This window comes from Lucilia cuprina, chromosome 2, assembly GCF_022045245.1.
Source record: "Lucilia cuprina isolate Lc7/37 chromosome 2, ASM2204524v1, whole genome shotgun sequence".
Taxonomy (NCBI): Eukaryota; Metazoa; Arthropoda; class Insecta; order Diptera; family Calliphoridae; genus Lucilia; species Lucilia cuprina.
In genome coordinates, this window is record NC_060950.1 from 63,610,274 (window position 1) to 63,633,804 (window position 23,531).

General features: G+C 30.0%; 1 protein-coding gene and 1 long non-coding RNA gene across 3 annotated transcripts in view; one reads left to right on the top strand and one right to left on the bottom strand.

The window, feature by feature from the left end:
- Positions 1 to 255: 255 nt before the first annotated feature.
- The window catches only part of LOC111685443 (probable phospholipid-transporting ATPase IIB), a 32,664-nt gene continuing 9,388 nt past the window's right edge, over positions 256 to 23,531 (bottom strand). Inside the window, exons 1-7 of one of the 2 annotated variants that reach the window (XM_023447713.2) lie at positions 10,771 to 11,295; positions 7,094 to 7,602; positions 6,348 to 6,676; positions 5,176 to 6,289; positions 3,320 to 4,304; positions 3,150 to 3,223; positions 256 to 701 (exon numbers count right to left, since the gene is read on the bottom strand). In XM_023447713.2, the coding sequence (XP_023303481.1) occupies positions 568 to 701; positions 3,150 to 3,223; positions 3,320 to 4,304; positions 5,176 to 6,289; positions 6,348 to 6,676; positions 7,094 to 7,602; positions 10,771 to 10,883 (3,258 nt within the window). In that variant the 5' untranslated portion in view covers positions 10,884 to 11,295 and the 3' untranslated portion in view covers positions 256 to 567. Of the gene's footprint in view, positions 702 to 3,149; positions 3,224 to 3,319; positions 4,305 to 5,175; positions 6,290 to 6,347; positions 6,677 to 7,093; positions 7,603 to 10,770; positions 11,296 to 23,531 lie in introns of those variants that run through there. The other variant, XM_023447712.2, reaches the window with a different exon arrangement.
- Positions 10,338 to 11,293, top strand: LOC124419636. The gene is made up of 2 exons (XR_006940738.1): positions 10,338 to 10,597; positions 10,672 to 11,293. It is a non-coding gene; the product is annotated as an uncharacterized LOC124419636 (long non-coding RNA).

The following is a 23,531-nucleotide window of genomic DNA, read 5'->3' on the forward strand; positions in this document are numbered from 1 at the left end:
TTTCTTTATTTTTTAATTATCACTTTTGTTAAGTTTTAGGATTTATTTTTTTTTAAACATAAATATAAAATTAAACAAATTTTTTTTTTGCTCCATGTGTTAAATTTGATTTAACACATAAACCTATTTCTTTTAACTTAAAATATAAAATGAGATTAAACTAATTTTTTGTCATTTTCCAATATAATAAAAAAGCCTCGAAATTAAAATATTAACTTCCACATCATGACTTTTCTTTTAATTCTTTTTTTAAAAAATCACAAATAATATTCTTACTCAAAAAACAAAAACTCATTTTAAAATTGCATTTCTTTATCCATGTGAGTGGGTGTGTGTGTAATTGTTTCATTAACTTAAATATTAAATAATAATTATATATAAAAAAAAAAAACATTAACAAAAAACGAAACAAAAAATTGTAAGTATTTTTAATTATATAGTTCATTATATTAATATCTATACCTAAAAATTAATTTAAAATTACTTATAAATAAAAAAAGAAAAACTTTCATAAAATTTTATAAAAAAATAAAGAGATATCTTAATAGAATAGAACATTTTTTGGATTTATGAAAGTTTTAAATACGAAGGCGGCGAACATTTTTTGCGTAAAAATTTAATAATATACAGAGGGAAACAGGATACCAAAGTTATAATGGAAACTTTACCCAGGAAATCGGTAGATGAAATAAATTCCCAATCTGTAACAGAAAAAAGTGAAATATTAGATCAAGTTTCAATTGAGTTCAGTTCTAGTTTTGTTCTAATTCAGTTATAGTTCAGTTCTGTTCTAGTCCAGTTATAGTTCAGTTCTAATTCAATTCTAGTTTAGTTCTTCATCAGTTGTAGTTCAGTTCTGGTACAGTTCTAGTTCAGTTTTATTTCAGTTCTAGTTTAGATCTAGTTCAGTTCTAATGCATTTCTAGTTTAGATCTTCATCAGTTGCAGTTCAGTTCAAGTTTTATTCTAGTTCAGTTCTAGTCCAATTCTAGTTCAATTCTAGTTCAGTTCTATTTCAGTTCTAGTTCTAGTTCAGTTCTAGTTCTAGTTCAGTTCTAGTTCAGTTCTAGTTCAGTTCTAGTTCAGTTCTAGTTCAGTTCTAGTTCAGTTCTAGTTCAGTTCTAGTTCAGTTCTAGTTCAGTTCTAGTTCAGTTCTAGTACAGATCTAGTTTAGATCTAGTTGAGTTCTAATGCATTTCTAGTTTAGATCTACATCAGTTGTAGTTCATTTCAATTTTTATTCTAGTTCAGTTCTAGTCCAATTCTAGTTCAGTTCGAGTTAAGTTCTAGTTCAGTTCTAGTTCAGTTCTAGTTCAGTTCTAGTTCAGTTCTAGTTCAGTTCTACTTCAGTTCTAGTTCAGTTCTAGTTCAGTTCTAGTTCAGTTCTAGTTCAGTTCTAGTTCAGTTCTAGTTCAGTTCTAGTTCAGTTCTAGTTCAGTTCTAGTTCAGTTCTAGTTCAGTTCTAGTTCAGTTCTAGTTCAGTTCTAGTTCAGTTCTAGTTCAGTTCTAGTTCAGTTTTAGTTCAGTTCTAGTTCAGTTCTAGTTTAGTTCTAGTTCAGTTCTAGTTCAGTTCTAGTTCAGTTCTAGTTCAGTTCTAGTTCAGTTCTAGTTCAGTTCTAGTTCAGTTCTAGTTCAGTTCTAGTTCAGTTCTAGTTCAGTTCTAGTTCAGTTCTAGTTCAGTTCTAGTTCAGTTCTAGTTCAGTTCTAGTTCAGTTCTAGTTCAGTTCTAGTTCAGTTCTAGTTCAGTTCTAGTTCAGTTCTAGTTCAGTTCTAGTTCAGTTCTAGTTCAGATCTAGTTTAGATCTAGTTGAGTTCTAATGCATTTCTAGTTTAGATCTACATCAGTTCTAGTTCAGTTCTGGTTCAGTTCTAGTTGAGTTCTAATGCATTTCTAGTTTAGATCTACATCAGTTGTAGTTCAGTTCAAGTTTTATTCTAGTTCAGTTCTAGTCCAATTCTAGTTCAGTTCTAGTTCAGTTCGAGTTAAGTTCTAGTTCAGTTCTAGTTCAGTTCTAGTTCAGTTCTAGTTCAGTTCTAGTTCAGTTCTAGTTCAGTTCTAGTTCAGTTCTAGTTCAGTTCTAGTTCAGTTCTAGTTCTAGTTCAGTTCTAGTTCAGTTCTAGTTCAGTTCTAGTTCAGTTCTACTTCAGTTCTAGTTCAGTTCTAGTTCAGTTCTAGTTCAGTTCTTGTTCAGTTCTAGTTCAGTTCTAGTTCAGTTCTAGTTCAGTTCTAGTTCAGTTCTAGTTCAGTTCTAGTTCAGTTCTAGTTCAGTTCTAGTTCAGTTCTAGTTCAGTTCTAGTTCAGTTCTAGTTCAGTTCTAGTTCAGTTCTAGTTCAGTTCTAGTTCAGTTCTAGTTCAGTTCTAGTTCAGTTCTAGTTCAGTTCTAGTTCAGTTCTAGTTCAGTTCTAGTTCAGTTCTAGTTCAGATCTAGTTTAGATCTAGTTGAGTTCTAATGCATTTCTAGTTTAGATCTACATCAGTTCTAGTTCAGTTCTTGTACAGTTCTGGTTCAGTTCTAGTTCAGTTTTATTTCAGTTCTAGTTCAGATCTAGTTTAGATCTAGTTGAGTTCTAATGCATTTCTAGTTTAGATCTACATCAGTTGTAGTTCAGTTCAAGTTTTATTCTAGTTCAGTTCTAGTCCAATTCTAGTTCAGTTCGAGTTAAGTTCTAGTTCAGTTCTAGTTCAGTTCTAGTTCAGTTCTAGTTCAGTTCTAGTTCAGTTCTAGTTCTAGTTCAGTTCTAGTTCAGTTCTAGTTCAGTTCTACATCAGCTCTTACTTAGTTATACATCAGTTCTAGTTCACTTCTAGTTATTCTAATTATGTTCTAAACAGAGTTTTGTTCTAGTTCAGTACTATTTCTGTTTAATTCTTGTCTAAATTTCTGTTCTAGTTCTGTTGTATTTATGTTCTAGTTCTGTTAATCGTTTTTTTGCAGTTTAGCTCTAGTTCTGCTTTATATCTGTTGTAGTTAAGTTCGAGCTCAGTTCTAGTTCAGTTCAAGTTTAGTTTTAGTTTAGTTGTATTTCAGTTTTAGTTTGGTTCTAGTTAAGTTCTACTTCTGTCCTAGTTCATTTCTAGTCTTTTTCTATTGTCACCTCAACAATCTGATGTCTATTCCACTTCAAAAGACTTTAAAACTTCAACTTACCAAAATACTCATGTAAAACGAACAAAGAAATGAGATATAAAGCTAAACTGAATAATTCGGCCAGCACCATTAGTCTGGAAAGGAAGAAAAAAGTTAGTTTTACAAAAGAAAATATTTATAAAATTAAAGCAAAAAATATAAAGCTAAAATTTAAATAATTGTTTTCTTACCTATGCCATGTTCTCACTGTCAGTGCGACCATTATCAATTCGGTCATAATCAACGCGGTAAAACTGATCGCTACGATGTGTATAAATTCATCTTCGAAAAGTATTAAAGCTCCATACATTATAACACCACCTTGATAGATACTGATTAGGACCCATATAAAGAATGTCTTATACGATAAACTGCGACCCTTTGACAAGTCTTTATAGAGTTCAGGATACGTAACCGCCGTAGAAGAGTCAATGTCTTGATCCAAAACCAAAGAAAATACCGGGAACATAGTGTAAAGTGTCGAATAGCCAACCATAAGGAAACCTTGATATAAGGCCACAGAACTTAAATAGAAAACTGCAGAGAAAACTGCCTGTAAAGTGGTTATGATCAAACCACGATGTATGACAAATTGTGAGAGAGCAGCAGAACGTTTGTAGGATCGACGGCCATGAACCAGTAATAATTTGGCTATGTGAGAAAATTGAGGTATACTAAAATCACCCGCCAATGAGGCTTGGCGACCCTCACGTCCTTCTATACCCACACCAGCATCAGCTTGTTGTATCATGCTGACATCATTGCCACCATCACCAATGGCACAGGTTCGTTTGCCCGTATGTTTTTGTATCAATTGTACAACTTGAGCTTTCTGTGTGGGACTGCAACGACAACAGACCACAGCTGGGCAAGCGGTGGCTAATTCTAAGAATTCCAAACGATAATATTGTAGACACACTTCTAGGGACTCGCCGGAAATAACTAAAGCATGTCCTTGTTTACGGCGGAATTGATTTAATTCCAAATGAGCATCGGTACGGGTTTTTACCGGTCTTAAGACATGAAGGCCCTGATTTCGACCAATTAGTTGAGAAGATTTTGCAATACAACAAGCCGTCTCCAACTTATCACCCGTTAACATCCAGACACGTACACCGGCATTGCGTAGAAGTTCAAGTGTGGGTCGTACGCCGTCTTGGAGACGATCTTCAACGCCTGGAAAGAAGTTCAAAGAGAATATTTTAATTATAATACACTTTCTACAACAGAACTAAAACAGAATTAGAATAGAACTAGAACTGAACTAGAACAGAACTAGAACATAACTAGAACAGAACTAGAACAGAACTAGAACAGAACTAGAACAGAACTAGAACAGAACTAGAACAGAACTAAAACAGAACTAGAACAGAACTAGAACAGAACTAGAACAGAACTAGAACAGAACTAGAACAGAACTAGAACAGAACTAGAACAGAACTAGAACAAAACTAGAACAGAACTAGAACAGAACTAGAACAGAACTAGAACAGAACTAGAACAGAACTAGAACAGAACTAGAATAGAACTAGAACTGAATTAGAACTGAAATAGTACTAAACTAGAACTGAACTAGAACTGAAATAGTACTAAACTAGAACTGAACTACAACTGAACTAGAACTGAACTAGAACTGAACTAGAACTGAACTAGAACTGAACTAGAACTGAACTGAACTAGAACTGAACTAGAACTGAACTAGAACTGAACTAGAACTGAACTAGAACTGAACTAGAACTGAACTAGAACTGAACTAGAACTGAACTAGAACTGAACTAGAACTGAACTAGAACTGAACTAGAACTGAACTAGAACTGAACTAGAACTGAACTAGAACTGAACTAGAACTGAACTAGAACTGAACTAGAACTGAACTAGAACTGAACTAGAACTGAACTAGAACTGAACTAGAACTGAACTAGAACTGAACTAGAACTGTACTAGAACTGAACTAGAACTGAACTAGAACTGAAATAGAACTGAATTAGTACTGAATTATAACTGAACTAGAAATGACTTAAACTGAACTAGAAGTAAACAAATGTACCTGTCAAACACAACAGCTCCATTTCTCTTTCCAAAGACTCCACTGCCGCAGCCACTTTTGCCGGTCTATCCGAGTGTGAAGCATTTGCCGCCGAATAACGTGTTTCGAAATCATTATACTGCTCTTCGGATAAAACTTTTTTCGCCACCACAAGAGTTCTTAAGCCCTCACGAGCCATATTACCAGATTCTTCTGTTAACCAATCATTATATTGCACTATAGAAGACATAACCACATCGGCACCTTTCAAATAGAAAACAATTTCGCCCGTCTGTGAATCTTTAACAATAATACCCATACGTTTGCTTTCACTGGTGAAAGGGAACAGTTTAAGTATTTGAAAATGCAGTAAATTATCATCATGACGATGATCACGCAACTGCAAAGTCATGGAGCTGATGTCACGAGCTATTAGAGTCAAACCCACTTGTTCGGTCCATTTGACGAGAGCTATTTCATCGGGAGAAGAGGCTTGATATTGATGTTCATTTGCTGATGCCACATCCATATTTATCACAGATTTTGTGGGTGAATTAGAGCCACCAGCCGAAGAGGTAAAGGTTGATGAAGTCGATACCGAACGGTTGTCATCTTCATCGGTTACTGGGGTAACATTATGGCATAAAGCTAAAGCCTTAACTGCCTCCCACTCACGCCAACCCTCTGGCCTACGCATACGATTGCCGTAGAGACTGGTTTTTGATGTAGCGTCTGTGTTATTAGCTTTTCCCAATATAGTTGGTGCCAATGAGCTTATTATTTCGGTAACATGATGAAAGGTATCATTGTCATGTGAAACAATGCCCAAATGTACCTTTTTAAACACCATTTCATTTTGTGTTAAAGTTCCTGTTTTGTCGGTTAAAACATATGATATCCTGCCCAGTTCTTCGGGTATAGTAGTAGAACGCACCACTGTGCCTTGTATTTCAGGATCATTTTGCATTTGCCAGGAATAGAATGCCTTGCCCATATCTAAATTTACTCTCAAACTAATGGGTATAATATAAGAAAACAATAAAACAAAACGGAACATGTAGCGATACCAGGGACCACTGAAACCTTTTAACATCATCATAACCAAAGATAAACCCAAGACGGCACAGAAAAGAACCTTAAAAAGAAAGAAAATAATTACACACATCGTTTATTAGAGAGAAAATAAGACCTACTTTAGTTAAACCATTAATTTCCATATCTAATAGACCCACTTTGGATCTGGGTTGTGAATTATTCATAACACTGCGTGTTTCACAGCCGGTATAGATAACAATGCCAGTGGCAGTACCAGCAGCCACTACAGTATTGGCCCACAAAGTATTTTCAACATTTAAACCTGTCTCTTCACTGCCATCGGTCATCGAGAAAGTGCCTATAAACGAGTGTATATCATTTTGTGGCTTTTCTATATAAACACTGGCATCAATGTTAAATAAGTCGGAATCCTTGTTGAGTTTTTGAGTTGAGGGCACAGCTAAACGGAGTTTCCAATCAGTTTCACCTATAATATAACAGAAAAAGAAAAATATTTTATCGAAAATATAAATTCAGTTCAGTTGTAGTTCAGTTCTAGTTCTTTTCTAGAATAGTTCTAGTTCAGTTCTTGTTCAGTTTTAGTTCAGTTCTAGTTCAGTTCTAGTTCAGTTCTAGTTCAGTTCTAGTTCAGTTCTAGTTCAGTTTTAGTTCAGTTCTAGTTCAGTTCTAGTTCAGTTCTAGTTCAGTTCTAGTTCAGTTCTAGTTCAGTTCTAGTTCAGTTCTAGTTCAGTTCTAGTTCAGTTCTAGTTCAGTTTTAGTTCAATTCTAGTTTACTTCTTGTTGAGTTCTAGTTCAGTTCTAGTTCTAGTTTAGTTCTAGTTCAGTTCTATTTCAGTTCTATTTCAGTTGTATGGTTTAATTCTATCTCTATGTTCACACTTACCATCCAATTGATCGGTACGCACAAAAACCGAACCACTCTTATCACTTGTCCTTATCAAAATCAAATCAGCCGGTACACGTTCATTTTTCTCCACAATAATAATATCACCAACTTTTATTTTCGAAGACGGTACCATTTCATAACCTCTCGATTCCGATACTATAAGACGTTTATATTTTTGTGAATTCACCTCACGATCACGCTGATGACGACGATAATCATCGATGGCCTCACGACATATAGTGACGGTGAGAACAAAACCCAATGGGCCCCAATAGGTATAGGGATAACCAATACGTATATCGGGTATAAATTGTGACAGAGCCATTAAGAGAAAATATAAATTCAAAAAGAAACGAAACTGTTCGAAAAGGACCAAAGGCAGGAACGTTATGAAATTGTACTTTTGATTGCGTATCTCGTTCGGTGGGAATTTTTCGGTTGTGGCACGTCCCAAATGAACGGTACGAGCGCGTAGCTCACGAGCCGAAAACCATTTGCGCCAACAACTATAAAAAGAAAGAAGAAACAAACGAAAAATATGTTAAATAAAATTTTAATTATATAAGTTCTTTTTAAAAAGTTTAAATTTAAGTTTTTTTCTTAAATATTGGTTTTTTTATTTTTTTTGTTTGTTAACCTTTAGGCTTTGTTTCGTTATTGTGACATATTTATTGCTTTTTAGTTTCCTGCCAATTTTGGCCGCCAACCAATTTAAGTTTAAAAATTTTTAACATATGCCAATATATAAATTACTTGCATCAGGTGACCCTGAATATAAGATTTGCATACAAATGGAATAAATAATAACCTTGCAAGTTCTTTATAGAAACAATTTAAAATAGAGGTTAAGTCAGCATCAAGTATAAAGCAACAATTTTATAAATAAAACACTATAGGGAGGCAATAAATTGTAAAGTAAGATAAATAGTGATGAATATTTCAGTAATTGTTAAGCTAGAAAAGAACTAGAATAGAACTAAAACAAAACTGTAATAGAAGTAGAATAAAGCTAGAACAGAAATAGAACAGATCTAGAACAGAAGTAGAACAGAACTAGAACAGAACTAGAACAGAACTAGAACAGGACAAGAGCAGAACTATAATAGAACTAGAACAAAACTATAACAGAACTAGAACAGAACTAGAACAGAACTATAACAGAACTATAACAGAACTAGAACAGAACTAGAACAGAACTAGAACAGAACTAGAACAGAACTAGAACAGAACTAGAACAGAACTAGAACAGAACTAGAACAGAACTAGAACAGAACTAGAACAGAACTAGAACAGAACTAGAACAGAACTAGAACAGAACTAGAACAGAACTAGATCAGAAGTAGAACAGAAGTAGAACAGAAGTAGAACAGAACTAGAACAGAACTAGAACAAAACTAGAACAGAACTAGAACAGAACTAGAACTAGAACAGAACTAGAGCAGAACTAGAACAGAACTAGAACAGAACTAGAACTAGAACAGAACTAGAATAGAACTAGAATAGAACTAGAATAGAACTAGAATAGAACTAGAACAGAACTAGAATAGAACTAGAACAGAACTAGAACAGAACAAGAACAGAACTAGAACAGAACTGGAACAGAACTAGAACAGAACTAGAACAGAACTAGAACAGAACTAGAAAAGAACTAGAACAGAACTAGAACAGAACTAGAACAGAACTGGAACAGAACTAGAACAGAACTAGAACAGAACTAGAACAGAACTAGAACAGAACTAGAACAGAACTAGAACAGAACTAGAACAGAACTAGAACAGAACTAGAACAGAACTAGAACAGAACTAGAACAGAACTAGAACAGAACTAGAACAGAACTAGAACAGAACTAGAACAGAACTAGAACAGAACTAGAACAGAACTAGAACAGAACTAGAACAGAACTAGAACAGAACTAGAACAGAACTAGAACAGAACTAGAACAGAAGTAGAACAGAACTTGAATACAACCAGAACATAACTAGAAGAGAACTAGATCAGAACTAGAACAGAAGTTGAACCGAACTAAAACTGAACATAACTAGAACAGAACTAAAACAGAACTAGAACAGAAGTAGAACAGAACTAGAATAGAACTAGAACAGAACTAGAACAGAACTAGATCTAGAACAGAACAGAACTAGAACTAGAACAGAATTAGAACAGAACTAGAACAGAACTAGAACTAGAACAGAACTAGAACTAGAACAGAACTAGAACAGAACTAGAACAGAACTAGAACAGAACTAGAACAGAACTAGAACAGAACTAGAACAGAACTAGAACAGAACTAGAACAGAACTAGAACAGAACTAGAACAGAACTAGAACAGAACTAGAACAGAACTAGAAATGAACTAGAACAGAACTAGAACAGAACTAGAACAGAAATAGAACAGAACTAGAACAGAACTAGAACAGAGCTAAAACAGAAGTTGAACAAAACTAGAACCGAACGAACTAGAACCAGAATCAGAACAGAACCAAAACAAAACAAACCTGGAGCTGAACTAAAACTGATTTAGAAATGACCTGGAACTAGAACTGATCTAAAACAGAGTTAGAACAGAGAGAGAACTGAACTAGAACTAAATTAGAAGTAAACTTAAAAAGATCTAGAACAGAACTGGAACATAACTAGAACCAGAACAGAAGCAAAACAAAACAAACCTGGAGCTGAACTAAAACTGATTTAGAAATGATCTGGAACTAGAACTGATCTCGAGCAGAGTTATTACATAACTAGAACCAGAATATACGCGGGGTTGTACTTAATCGGAATTAGAACTAATCTATATCTAACCGAGCATGACTATGATCGTTTCAGAATAAGATTCAATTGTCGTGAGCATTCCGGTAATTGTAGCTTTTACCCTTGTATACAAATTTTATAAAGAAATTCCTTTATGTTAGGTAACTTTAAGGGTTAAACTGATTATTACGTTTTAATTTTCTAACAAAGGAAACTCTTGTCTTTAAAACACTCCTTTAATTTCACAAAAAAACACCCTGACATCCATACATATTGTCTCATTTCGCTTTTAAAAGCAATTTTCATAAATTCCAGAACATTTCTTAAAAAAAAAACTTTATTATTTAAAAATGATTTTTTATAAAAAAAATCAATAAATTATTAATTAAATAGAACACAAATGCTGTTTAAAAGTAAAAAATTCGTAAAAGGGGTTAAAAATGGAGGTCAAAACAAAGTAAAACAAAAACAACAGCAGATGATCACTAACTTAATTACTTAAAAACACGCAAAATGGCAACAAAAAGAAAACTATTAATAATTAAAAGCAAAAAAATAAAAAATAATTAAAAATTATTTTAATTTATGCAAAAACTAACAATAACAATAAGATGACAAAACTCAAAAGCAAAAAACCCACACAAAACAACAACAATAATTATAAATAAATAAAAACAGACATTTTACCAGAAAAGTCAAAGGGGGTTTTTTTCTCACTCTCGCGCTCTGCTCAACACTCTACGTTGTTTTTGTGTATGTACCCCACACAAAACACTAACAACAACTACATACAATAAAATGACTTTTTATATCTTTTTTCTTTACAGCAACTCAATTATAAAGCCAAACATGATAAACATTTAACTTTAGAAAAAAAAAAAATAATTTATATAAATAATAATAAAAAACTTGAAAATATGATTCACCTAAATAGGTACCACCGTCGTTTTGGTCGATTAATCAGAGGTATATTCTCACGGACTATGGGAGTCGTTGCAGAATTTTGTGATGAAACGTCATCCATATTCATTTTCGCCATGGAAAAGCTTTCAATTAATTCACACAATTTATTTGTTTAAGGTATTTTTCCTTTAAAACTTTAATATTTTAGACTCTTGTTTAAAAGAATCTAGGGATTTTTTAAAGATTTTCTTTGCAATTAATGCCACCACAACACAAAGGAAAGTTTTTTCTTGTTATTTTGCTTCGTCTTTGTCGTCGTCGTTTTTTTTTTTAATTTTCTAACCAAGGGAATTTCTTTTAAGTTTATCTTCTGTCTTAAAAGCAAAATAATTACACTTTAAAACACTTATTTTGTTCATAACTTTCTTTTTCTTTAATTAAAATAATTTATTCTATTATTCTTTGGCTTTTTTATAATGAATATCACCAAAAAACTTGCATAGTTTGTAATGTTTTTATACTTGAATAAAACTTCGTCTACAAAAATGTTTTTGCATTGATTTATGGGCATTACTTTTTTCAGTTTTCTCTCTTTCTTTCTTTGTGTAGAAAAAAATCAATATAAAAACAGGGTTGTTAAAAAACAAGTGTTTGACAAGTGTTACCACTTGTTTATAAACAAGACAAGAAAATAAAGTTGCCATGTTGAAAAGGGTTAAAAAATAACGTTTAAAAGATTTTAAATTTAATTTTAAGAAAAAAATCATTATTTATTAAAATTTGATAACATAAATAAGAAAATATTATAAAATTCAAAATTGACAATAAAAAATGTAAATAAAAATTAAATTAAAAATAACAGTAAAACATTAAGTTTTTGGAACAATTTTAAAGATTTTTTCAAAAACTTAAAAATTGGCAAAAAAATAAATATTAACATTGCTTTTAAATAGTTTTTTTTTTAATTTCCTATAGTAGAACATCCATGGGCTTTATATATTAAGCCTTAAACAAATTATCAGCCATTCGCTAATCAAATAAGCAGCAAAATACCAAAATAAACAAAGAGAAAAACATGCTAATAATAAAAATAATAAAACAGAATACAAATAAAAGTGTATATAAGTCTATATACATATATAAAAGAAAAAAAGTAAAGGTAAATAGCAAAAGTTTAGTATAAACAAAAAAAAAATAGAAAAACAACTATTTTATATAAAATATATAAATAAGATCAAAGTTAAGTAAAAATTATTTAAAGAAATAACAAAAGAAACATATGAACTAATATAAACTTATAAACAAGAAATACCCTAGATAATAAAGAAAAATTAAAATAAGAAAAATAATTATAGTAATTGTGTACGGGAAAGGTTAATTTCTTGTGGTTGCATTAATTTTATGAATAATGTTTAAGAAAAATATACAGATCGGTATTAAGTATAAATTTAACGTTTTAAGTAAATCATTTGTAAGTGAAATATTTAAAACAAAAGTACTAGTCTCAAGACTAGACTATAGATTGGACTACAGACTAGACTATAGACTGGACTAAAGATACTACTATAGGCTAGACTGTAGACTAGACTATAGACTAGACTATAGACAAGACTAAATAAAGATTAGAATATAGACCGGAATATAGATTAGACTATAGACTAGACTATAGCCTAGACTATAGACTAGACTATAGACTAGACTATAGACTAGACTATACACTAGACTATAGACTAGACTATAGACTAGACTATAGACTAGACTATAGACTAGACTATAGACTAGACTATAGACTAGACTATAGACTAGACTATAGACTAGACTATAGACTAGACTATAGACTAGACTATAGACTGGACATAGACTAGGCTACAATGTAGACAAGATTATAGACTAGACTTAAGACTAGACTATAGACTAGGCTATAGACTACACTGTAGACTAGATTATAGATTCTATAGAATATCCTACGAACCAGAATATAGTCTCAAACATTTAGATTTGAAAGTACTCCCAAGTTTGAACAAAGTATTACAAACAGTTAAGTTAACATTTAAGAACGACTTTAAGTGAAAGTAAACAAATAAATATAAAACAAATCCAGTTTAAAAGTGCTGCCAAGTTTGTAAAAGTAATGAAAATGACAACCGTAATATGATTAATATCAAATTTGTTTACAACAAAAAACCGGCGCATTTTTTCAAAGGCAACTTTTAACGAATTAATTTTTTCCCTTAACCAATATTTAAATTAAATTCACTCTCTAATGTGTAATGTGCACATCGCATACATGTGTTTGCATGTCACTTCTATTGTTTATATGTTTTCTAGTCATGTTATTGTTTGGTTGGCAATGAGATAAAAAGGGCTATAGTGGTGGGAGGTGGAGAGGTAGACAGGGGGGACATCGGGAAGGTGGTAGCAGCTAAGCTAATGTTTGTTAAGATTATAGACAAAGTGGTGGTATAAAATAAAAAGTTTTATATTGTACAATACTATAGTATTGTTGTAGTATTTTTATGAGGTAGCTGCTATGTTTGCATATCAATGAATATGGTGTTAATTGTATGGGCATATTGTTTACCTACATTTTTCTAAAGAATTTATTACATTTTTACTATATAAAAAAAAACTAAGACAACCATTTGGTTAAAGTAAATTGTTTAGATGATCAAAACAAATAAAGAAATTTTTATTAAAAGGGGTTAAAAATTTACAAAATTTTAATTTTTATAATTCTGAAAAATAAAATTAATATTTCGTGCACGTTTTCTGATGTATTCGTGATTTATTTCAATAATTAAAGATAATTAGTTTGAAATTTTAAATTTTAAAGTGAAATTGTAATTGTTGTCACTAAATGACAATTTGTCTAATATTTTTAAAGTCAAATATTCATGATGACACACTTGAGTTGTCAAAAGTTTTAAAAACTTTTTAAAGAAAATTTAAAATTTTTCTTAAAAACAACAGCTACAATTTTAAGAAAACAAAGATATAAACAAAAAAAAAAACAAAAAACATATAAATTTTATTTTTCTTTAACAAAAATTTGAAAAAAATCATTTTGCGTCATATTTTTTTGTTTATTTAAAGAATTTTATTTACTTTTTTTTGCCAAATTAATTTGATTTGTCTACACAGTTAGCTTTTGATGTGACAATAATATAAATTTTGATTATGGAAAAAATAATATACAAAATTTCAAGAAAATATTTTTTTCATTTACAGACAATTGTAACCTACTTTCAACATCTATATATATGTATATATTTACTCTGTGGGTGTGACTCATAAGATACTTCAAATACAAAAATAAAAGTAAAACTTTTCAAAAAAAAATTACTAAGCCAAGAGTTTGAGTTATAGATTTCCGTGTTAACATGAAATGATTTAATAAAACAAAGACTTCTTTTATCAAAAAAAAAAACATTCCAAACCAAGTCATTCAACCTTTCACAAATTAGCATTATTTAAATGTTTATGAATCACAAAAGAACTTGCTTTAGTAATATGCTAATTAACGGTTATTTACATAAACTAAATACACGTTTAATCCTTTAAAAAGAAGAAACTTGTTCATATTTTATTTGATTCTTTCAAATGTCAAAAAAAGTATTTAATTCAAATCCCATAAACATATTTTAAAATTGTTATTTTTTTAAAATCTACAGTTTTTTATTATAAATGTTGATTTCCTTTTAATTTTTTTAAATTGATTTTAGCGATTTTTTTATGTGCATCTTTGACATCACTATTTTTACAGGTTGACATTATTGAAAAAAATTCATAGAACCCTTAAAATTAGCTTCAGTTTACATGCACTTCAGTTCTACTTTAGTTCTAGTTCAGTTCTACTTCAATTCTAGTTCATTTCTAGTTCAGTTCTAGTTCAGTTCTAGTTCAGTTCTAGTTCAGTTCTAGTTCAGTTCTAGTTCAGTTCTAGTTCAGTTCTAGTTCAGTTCTAGTTCAGTTCTAGTTCAGTTCTAGTTCAGTTCTAGTTCAGTTCTAGTTCAGTTCTAGTTCAGTTCTAGTTCAGTTCTGGTTCAATTCTAGTTTAGTTCCAGTTCAGTTCTAGTTCAGTTCATGTTAAGTTCAGTTCTCTTTCAGATTTAGTTTAGTTCTAGTTCATTTCTCTTTAAGTTTTGGTTCAGTTTAAGTTCAGTTATAGTTCAGCTCTACTTTAGTTCTAGTTCAATTCTAATTTAGTTGTAGTTAATTTATAATTTTGAAAAAAATAGAAAAAACTTTCTTCATAAAACTAAAACAACAAATTTTCCGACAACGTAATTGTCTGTCAAATGTCATGGCAAAAACGTAATTTCTACAATGTTTAAAAAATTATCTTTTGTTTTTGTAAAAAAAAGCTACAATTTATATCTTCATTAAATTGTATTTATTGTTGGTAGTTTCTTTCTATTAAAATGAAACTAGAGCTTAAAAAACTTGTAACGCATGGAAAAATGTTAAATGCACACACAAAAAAAGGCCCTTATAAGTACTACCAACCTACCACCCATATATATTGTTTATTATATTTTTTCCCCCTCTCTTTGGTTACTTTTATGACAAAAGTAGATTGTTGGGTGGTGTTTGTTACCTAGAAAACTTTCTATTTAAACTGACAGAAGATAAAAAACAGAAAATAATAATAACAAAGAAAAAACTATATATGTACATACATATGTTTGTTGAATATGTAAAGGCAACAAGTTGTTGCATTTTTAACCTCTATTAATGAAGGTTGTAGTCATCTAATTGACATGAATACACAGCACAGATGAGAAACAAGTAAGTAGCATGAGTAATATAAGTGAGAATGAAAAACAAAGATATTGATAATAAATAATTACACGTATTGTGCACATAATGTGTATTGGGGAGACCAGTTAGTGGTGAATATCCTACGACCAATACACCCCCTTTAAAGGTAAGGTTATGTGTTTTTGTTTTCACTTTTATTGTGCACATTTGAGTTATAATATTACTATTAAAGATAAAGTTAAACTTTTTAAAGGGTGTATTATATCGAAGAATTCAATTTAATGTGAAATTAATTTGTGACGTTTCATTTTAAATAGTATTGAAAAGAATAGATAAAATAGTCTATATTCCAGTGTATAGTCTAGTCTATAGTCTATAGTCTAGTCTATAGTCTAGTCTATAGTCTAGTCTATAGTCTAGTCTATAGTCTAGTCTATAGTCTAGTCTATAGTCTAGTCTATAGTCTAGTCTATAGTCTAGTCTATAGTCTAGTCTATAGTCTAGTCTATAGTCTAGTCTATAGTCTAGTCTATAGTCTAGTCTATAGTCTAGTCTATAGTCTAGTCTATAGTCTAGTATATAGTCTAGTCTATAGTCTAGTCTATAGTCTAGTCTATAGTCTAGTCTATAGTCTAGTCTATAGTCTAGTCTATAGTCTAGTCTATAGTCTAGTCTATAGTCTAGTCTATAGTCTAGTCTATAGTCTAGTCTATAGTCTAGTCTATAGTCTAGTCTATAGTCTAGTCTATAGTCTAGTCTATAGTCTAGTCTATAGTCTAGTCTATAGTCTAGTCTATAGTCTAGTCTATAGTCTAGTCTATAGTCTAGTCTATAGTCTAGTCAATAGTCTAGTCTATAGTCTAGTCTATAGTCTAGTCTAGTCTATAGTCTAGTCTATAGTCTAGTCTATGGTCTAGTCTATAGTCTAGTCTATAGTCTAGTCTATAGTCTAGTCTATAGTCTAGTCTATAGTCTAGTCTATAGTCTAGTCTATAGTCTAGTCTATAGTCTAGTCTATAGTCTAGTCTATAGTCTAGTCTATAGTCTAGTATATAGTCTAGTCTATAGTCTAGTCTATAGTCTAGTCTATAGTCTAGTCTATAGTCTAGTCTATAGTCTAGTCTATAGTCTAGTCTATAGTCTAGTCTATAGTCTAGTCTATAGTCTAGTCTATAGTCTAGTCTATAGTCTAGTCTATAGTCTAGTCTATAGTCTAGTCTATAGTCTAGTCTATAGTCTAGTCTATAGTCTAGTCTATAGTCTAGTCTATAGTCTAGTCTATAGTCTAGTATATAGTCTAGTCTATAGTCTAGTCTATAGTCTAGTCTATAGTCTAGTCTATAGTCTAGTCTATAGTCTAGTCTATAGTCTAGTCTATAGTCTAGTCTATAGTCTAGTCTATAGTCTAGTCTATAGTCTAGTCTATAGTCTAGTCTATAGTCTAGTCTATAGTCTAGTCTATAGTCTAGTCTATAGTCTAGTATTATAGTCTAGTCTATAGTCTAGTCTATAGTCTAGTCTATAGTCTAGTCAATAGTCTAGTCTATAGTCTAGTCTATAGTCTAGTCTAGTCTATAGTCTAGTCTATAGTCTAGTCTATGGTCTAGTCTATAGTCTAGTCTATAGTCTAGTCTATAGTCTAGTCTATAGTCTAGTCTATAGTCTAGTCTATAGTCTAGTCTATAGTCTAGTCTATAGTCTAGTCTATAGTCTAGTCTATAGTCTAGTCTATAGTCTAGTCTATAGTCTAGTCTATAGTCTAGTCTATAGTCTAGTCTATAGTCTAGTCTATAGTCTAGTCTATAGTCTAGTCTATAGTCTAGTCTATAGTCTAGTCTATAGTCTAGTCTATAGTCTAGTCTGTAGTCTAGTCTATAGTCTAGTCTATTCTATAGTCTATAGTCTATAGTCTAGTCTATAGTCTAGTCTATAGTCTATAGTCTAGTCTATAGTCTAGTCTATAGTCTAGTCTATAGTCTAGTCTATAGTCTAGTCTATAGTCTGGTCTATAGTCTAGTCTATAGTCTAGTCTATAGTCTAGTCTATAGTCTAGCCTATAGTCTAGTCTATAGTCTAGTCTATAGTCTAGTCTATAGTCTAGTCTATAGTCTAGTCTATAGTCTAGTCTATAGTCTAGTCTATAGTCTAGTCTATAGTCTAGTCTATAGTCTAGTCTATAGTCTATAGTCTAGTCTATAGTCTAGTCTATAGTCTATAGTCTAGTCTATAGTCTAGTCTATAGTCTAGTCTATAGTCTATAGTCTAGTCTATAGTCTATACTCTAGTCTATAGTCTAGTCTATAGTCTAGTCTATAGTCTAGTCTATAGTCTAGTCTATAGTCTAGTCTTGTCTATAGTCTAGTCTATAGTCTAGTCTATAGTCTAGTTTATAGTCTAGTCTATAGTCTAGTCTATAGTCCAGTCTATAGTCTAGTCTATAGTCTAGTCTATAGTCTAGTCTATAGTCTGGTCTATAGTCTAGTCTATAGTCTAGTCTATAGTCTGGTCTATAGTCTAGTCTATAGTCTAGTCAATAGTCTAGTCTATAGTCTAGTCTATAGTCTATATTCTAGTCTATAGTCCATAGCTAGCCTATAGTAAGTTTTATTAATTAGTCTATAGTCTACTCTATTCAACATTCTAGTCTAAAGTCTAAAACAATTTAGTTATAATAAACCCCCTCTGCACTTGTCATATCCAAGTGACTTATATAATAGCAAATAGGCAATTAGTAGCTCCCATACTTTGCTATAATTTATATTTATGCAAAAGAGTATATGACTAAAAATTTTGTATTTGATTATAATTAATAATAGCTATTTGTTATAAAAGGTGCGGCCAAGGTTTGACGCATTAACAAAGTACTTGTACCTATAACTAGATGGAACTAGTGTAATTTTTGTGTCATTGTATTTACATACAATTTGGAAAAGTATTATAGAAAACAATTCAGGATAAAAATATAAAATAAAAATATTGGAAAGGAATTTGGAAGGCCTTTTATTTGATATACATATTCTATATATCTAAAATATTATTCCGACATGGACTTGGTATAAAATTTGTAAGAGTTGGGTCTTTAAAACGATAATTATAGAAAATATAAAAAATATGTTCTTAAAACATTAATAAATGGAATACAAAAGAAACTTAAGAACAATTTTAAGAAAAGAAACAAATGTTGCAAAATTGCTTTTCAAGAGACAACACACATACATTTCATGTCTAAAAACTAAATGGATAATAAAAACAGACATCAGAACAACAACAAGAACTAAAACTAGAAAACTTTCTAACAAAAAAAATATATATTTGAAATAAAAATAATCTATACAATTTCCAAACTAATGTTTTACGAACATGTAAAAATACTATTTAAAAATAGGTTCGAAAAATGAAATCCCATTCAAACTCTTAGACAGTTATATAAAATAATGTTTTCTTTACTTATATGTTGTAAAAATTAATTTTTAAAAGAACAATAAACTCTTTGCTAAAACTGCATAGAAAAAAGTTCAAGTGTAAGAAAAAAAGAATAATAACATGAAAACGAAAATATAAAATACAATTGAGCTAATTTTTTTTTCTTTAAATAAACAGCCAGACAGACAGATAAAAAGAAAGACAAACACAAAAATTAAGAAATAAGAATTGTCTTTAAAAAAAATCAATAAATTCAGCTATAGTAATTTTGTTTTATTCTTTAAATTGTATGTCTGAATTTAAAAAAATATATATATATATTTACGCCACTTTGTCAGACACACCAAACTGACAGAAAGCAGACCAACATTTAAGGTGAAAAGAAAAACAAAACAAGGAATGCATTATTGAAAAATCGTTTAAAAGGAAAACACATGTACTTGGATTTATTTTGTCTAATAATAGAAAATATAAATTTGTGGTCAGTTTTATCAAAAATGTTACTAATGCACGGTATACACGGTTGTTAGATCTTACAACGTTGGCAGTAAAATGTCCAGAAAATGTCTAATAACAGTGTAAACTTACATATTTTGTCTTCCAATATTGTCAGTAAAGCTTTTTCTGATAACGTTGCAAAAGAAAAATAGTAAGTTCAGACGATTGTTAGACATTTTCTGAACATTTTACTGACAACGTTGTAAGATTTGACAACCGTGTATCTCGGCTTTAAGAGTGATTTTACTAAATTTTAAGTTATATATGTTTTTGTTTTGGATGCTTTTTAAGTAGAGGTCAATAAAAAACAACCGTATAACAATCGACTTTTTAATGAAAAATAGTGTAACTAACTACCTAAATGTTAACTAACTAAATAACTACCTGACTAACTATATATGTACCTATCTATCTATCTATCTATCTATCTATCTATCTATCTATCTATCTATCTATCTATCTATCTATCTATCTATCTATCTATCTATCTATCTATCTATCTATCTATCTATCTATCTATCTATCTATCTATCTATCTATCTATCTATCTATCTATCTATCTATCTATCTATCTATCTATCTATCTATCTATCTATACCTAAATACACTATATTAATTGTATAGTTTAACAACATCTCCTTCTGTCCTTATCCTTTTTACAAATAAATTTTCTACTTTTCCATTATAGCTTTTCTTATTTTCGAAGGCGTTTAAAAAGGTTGTTTTTGTTTAAACCCACACAAATATTTCTAGTTTTTTTTTTAGATATAAAAAAAATAAAATTCTTTCTATCGCTAGTAATAGAGGTGAGGTAGTGGTTTAGAATTTACCAAAGTGTGTTTTTTTGTTGCACTTGATTTTAATTCTATACTAAATATATTATTAGATAGTGGTATTGTTTTAAGCCACGAGTTTAAAAAAATATTTATAAATAACTACTATATATATTCATTTTACAATAAAAATTTTTAACATTTGTTTTATTTTCTTAAATTGTAAAAATAGAATTATTTTCATAAATGTATTTCAATGACAATCATTTGATCTTTTTTGAATACATATTTCAATAATTGTTTACAAAACATTGACGTGTATTAATAGTTTGATAAATGATTATTGTGGCAATAAAAATATATAATTTATTAGAATTTGAACTATAAATTCAAAAGAATTAATGGAATTTTAATTATTCAGAAACACAAAGAATTTAAATAAATTAAATGACAATGTTTTTTAAAACAACGATTTTAAATCAAATCAAAGAATAATGATCAAAATATAAACTTGATTGTATATTAAACTCTAAAATAAACTAACTATAGACTAGATTATAGATTAGACTATAGCCAAGACTATAGACAACACTCAAGACTAAAATAGAGACTAAACTATAATATAGTTTACTATAGACTAGACTATAGACTAGACTATAGACTAGACTTTAGACTAGACTATAGACTAGGCTATTGACCAGACTATAGAATAGACTATAAACTAGACGAAGCCATAGACTACACTATTGACTAGAATATAGACTAGACTATAGACTAGACTATAGACTAGACTATAGACTAGACTATACACTAGACTATAGACTAGACTATAGACTAGACTATAGGCTAGACTATAGGCTAGACTATAGACTAGACTATAGAATAGACTATAGAATAGACTATAGACTAGACTATAGACTAGACTATAGACCAGACTATATACTAGAATACAGACTAGACTATAGATAAAACTAAAGACTTGACTATAGACAAGACTATAGACTAGACTAAAGACGAGACCATAGACTAGATTATTGACTAGAATACATACTAGACTATAGACTAGACTATAGAGTAGACTTAAGACTTGACTATAGACAATACTATAGACTAGACTATAGACTAGACTATAGACTAGACTATCGACTAGACTATAGACTAGACTATAGACTAGGCTATTGACCAGACTAAAGAATAGACTATAGAATAGACTATAAACTAGACTATAGACTAGACTATAGACTAGACTATAGACTAGACTATAGAATAGACTATAGACTATAGAATAGACTATAGACTAGGCTATTGACAAGACTATAGAATAGACAATAAACTAGACTATAGACTAGACTATAGACTAGGCTATTGACCAGACTATAGAATAGACTATAAACTAGATTATAGACGAGACCATAGACTAGACTATAGACTAGACTATAGACTAGACTATAGACTAGACTATATACTAAACTATAGACTGGACTATAGACTAGACTATAGTCTAGACTATAGACTAGACTATAGACTAGACTAGAACACACTAGATTATAGACTAGACTAAAGACTTGACTATAGACAAGACTATAGACTAGATTTTAGACTAGACTATAGAATAAACTATAGACTAGACTATAGAATAGACTATAGACTAGACTATAGAATAGACTATAGAATAGACTATAGAATAGACTATAGGCTAGACTATAGAATAGACTATAGAATAGACTATAGACTAGACTATAGACGAGACCATAGGCTAGACTATTGACTAGAAGAGACTAGACTATAGACTAGACTATAGTCTTAACTAAGGTCTTGACTATAGACAAGACTATAGACTAAAGACTTGACTATAGACAAGACTATAGAATAGACTATAGACTAGACTATAGACTAGACTATAGACTAGACTATAGACTAGACTATTGACTAGATTATAGACTAAACTTTAGACTATGGACTATACTGTAGACCAGACCGTAGACGATATCACTGTTGAGACTATAATCTATCAGTCCAGTCTATAGACCAACTGTGGCCATAGGCTAAACTACAGCCTGGACTATAGAATTATAATTTCAATTAGGTACATATTACAAAATTTGTTTTCTTACATAAAAATATACTTAATTTAATTAGTTTTTATGTAATGTTTATTTTAAGCAATAAATAAGACAAATTAACTAAATTTTAATTTAATTATAAAATGTAGTAAATTTTAAATAAATTGTATTATTTTTTTCAAACAAATACGAAAATCATGTAAAAGAATTTCATTAAAATGTTATAGCATTAAACTAATTTTTTTTTATTTGTTTTACCACAAATAAACAAAAATTACTCGAAAATGCAGAAACAATTTATGAATGTTAGAGTTTGGCGGTTTGAAAGCGTCACGCAAGACTTAGAAATAACAGACAAATAAAAAAAATCGCTAGTATAACGTAACTTGGTAACGACATACTAAACAAACGTAATCACTATGTGCAGTCAACGGTAGTTTTTTTTGTGATTTTTTGTTTCTTATTTCTTGATTAGTATGTCCGTCCGTTGATTTAAGTTTTTGTATATTTTTTTGTATTTAAAAATTTGTTTTTTTTTTTGTTTTGAAAAGTTAAAAGTCAGATTGTTTCCATTGATTTTTTTTAAGTCATAAAATATGTTTTTGTGTTTAGAAAAAAAAACATGTTTAGATTTGATTTTGTTTTTGTATCAAAGAAATACTTAAATTTTTTCTTTATTTAAATCTAACATATGTGTTTTTTTCTCTATAAATGTTTAATTTAAAAAAAATGCTGATATGAGTTTTGGTTTTTTCTGTTTTTTATTCAACGTCTTGACCTTGAATATGTGTAAAGCTGTTATTTTTTTTAAATTTAAAATTGTATTTTTTTTTTATTTTGCATTTTAAGTGTTGAAAACTGGTATTTGATTTTTGTTTCTGCTTCCAAAAACAATTAAATAAAACATTTGTTTGTATCTTAAATACTTGTTGTATACAAATTGTATTTGGATTTAAAGCAAACGTCAATATGGTTTCCAAGTAAAATCAATAAAATTGTATTAGAATTTTGAAAAAAAAACTAAAGAAAAACAAATGCATTTTAAGGTAGAAAATTACTAGAAACTATAATTATTGTAGGGTAATTAAATTTGTAAAAAAAATTATTGGAGCACAACTTTTTAAAAAAAAAAAAATTTGTTTTAATTAAAACCATAGAGTTTGGAATAAACTCCAAACTATAATCTGAACTATAGTCTTCACTATAAACTATTTAAGAGTTTAGATTTTAGTCTAGTCTATAGAGTCGACGACTATAGTCTAATTC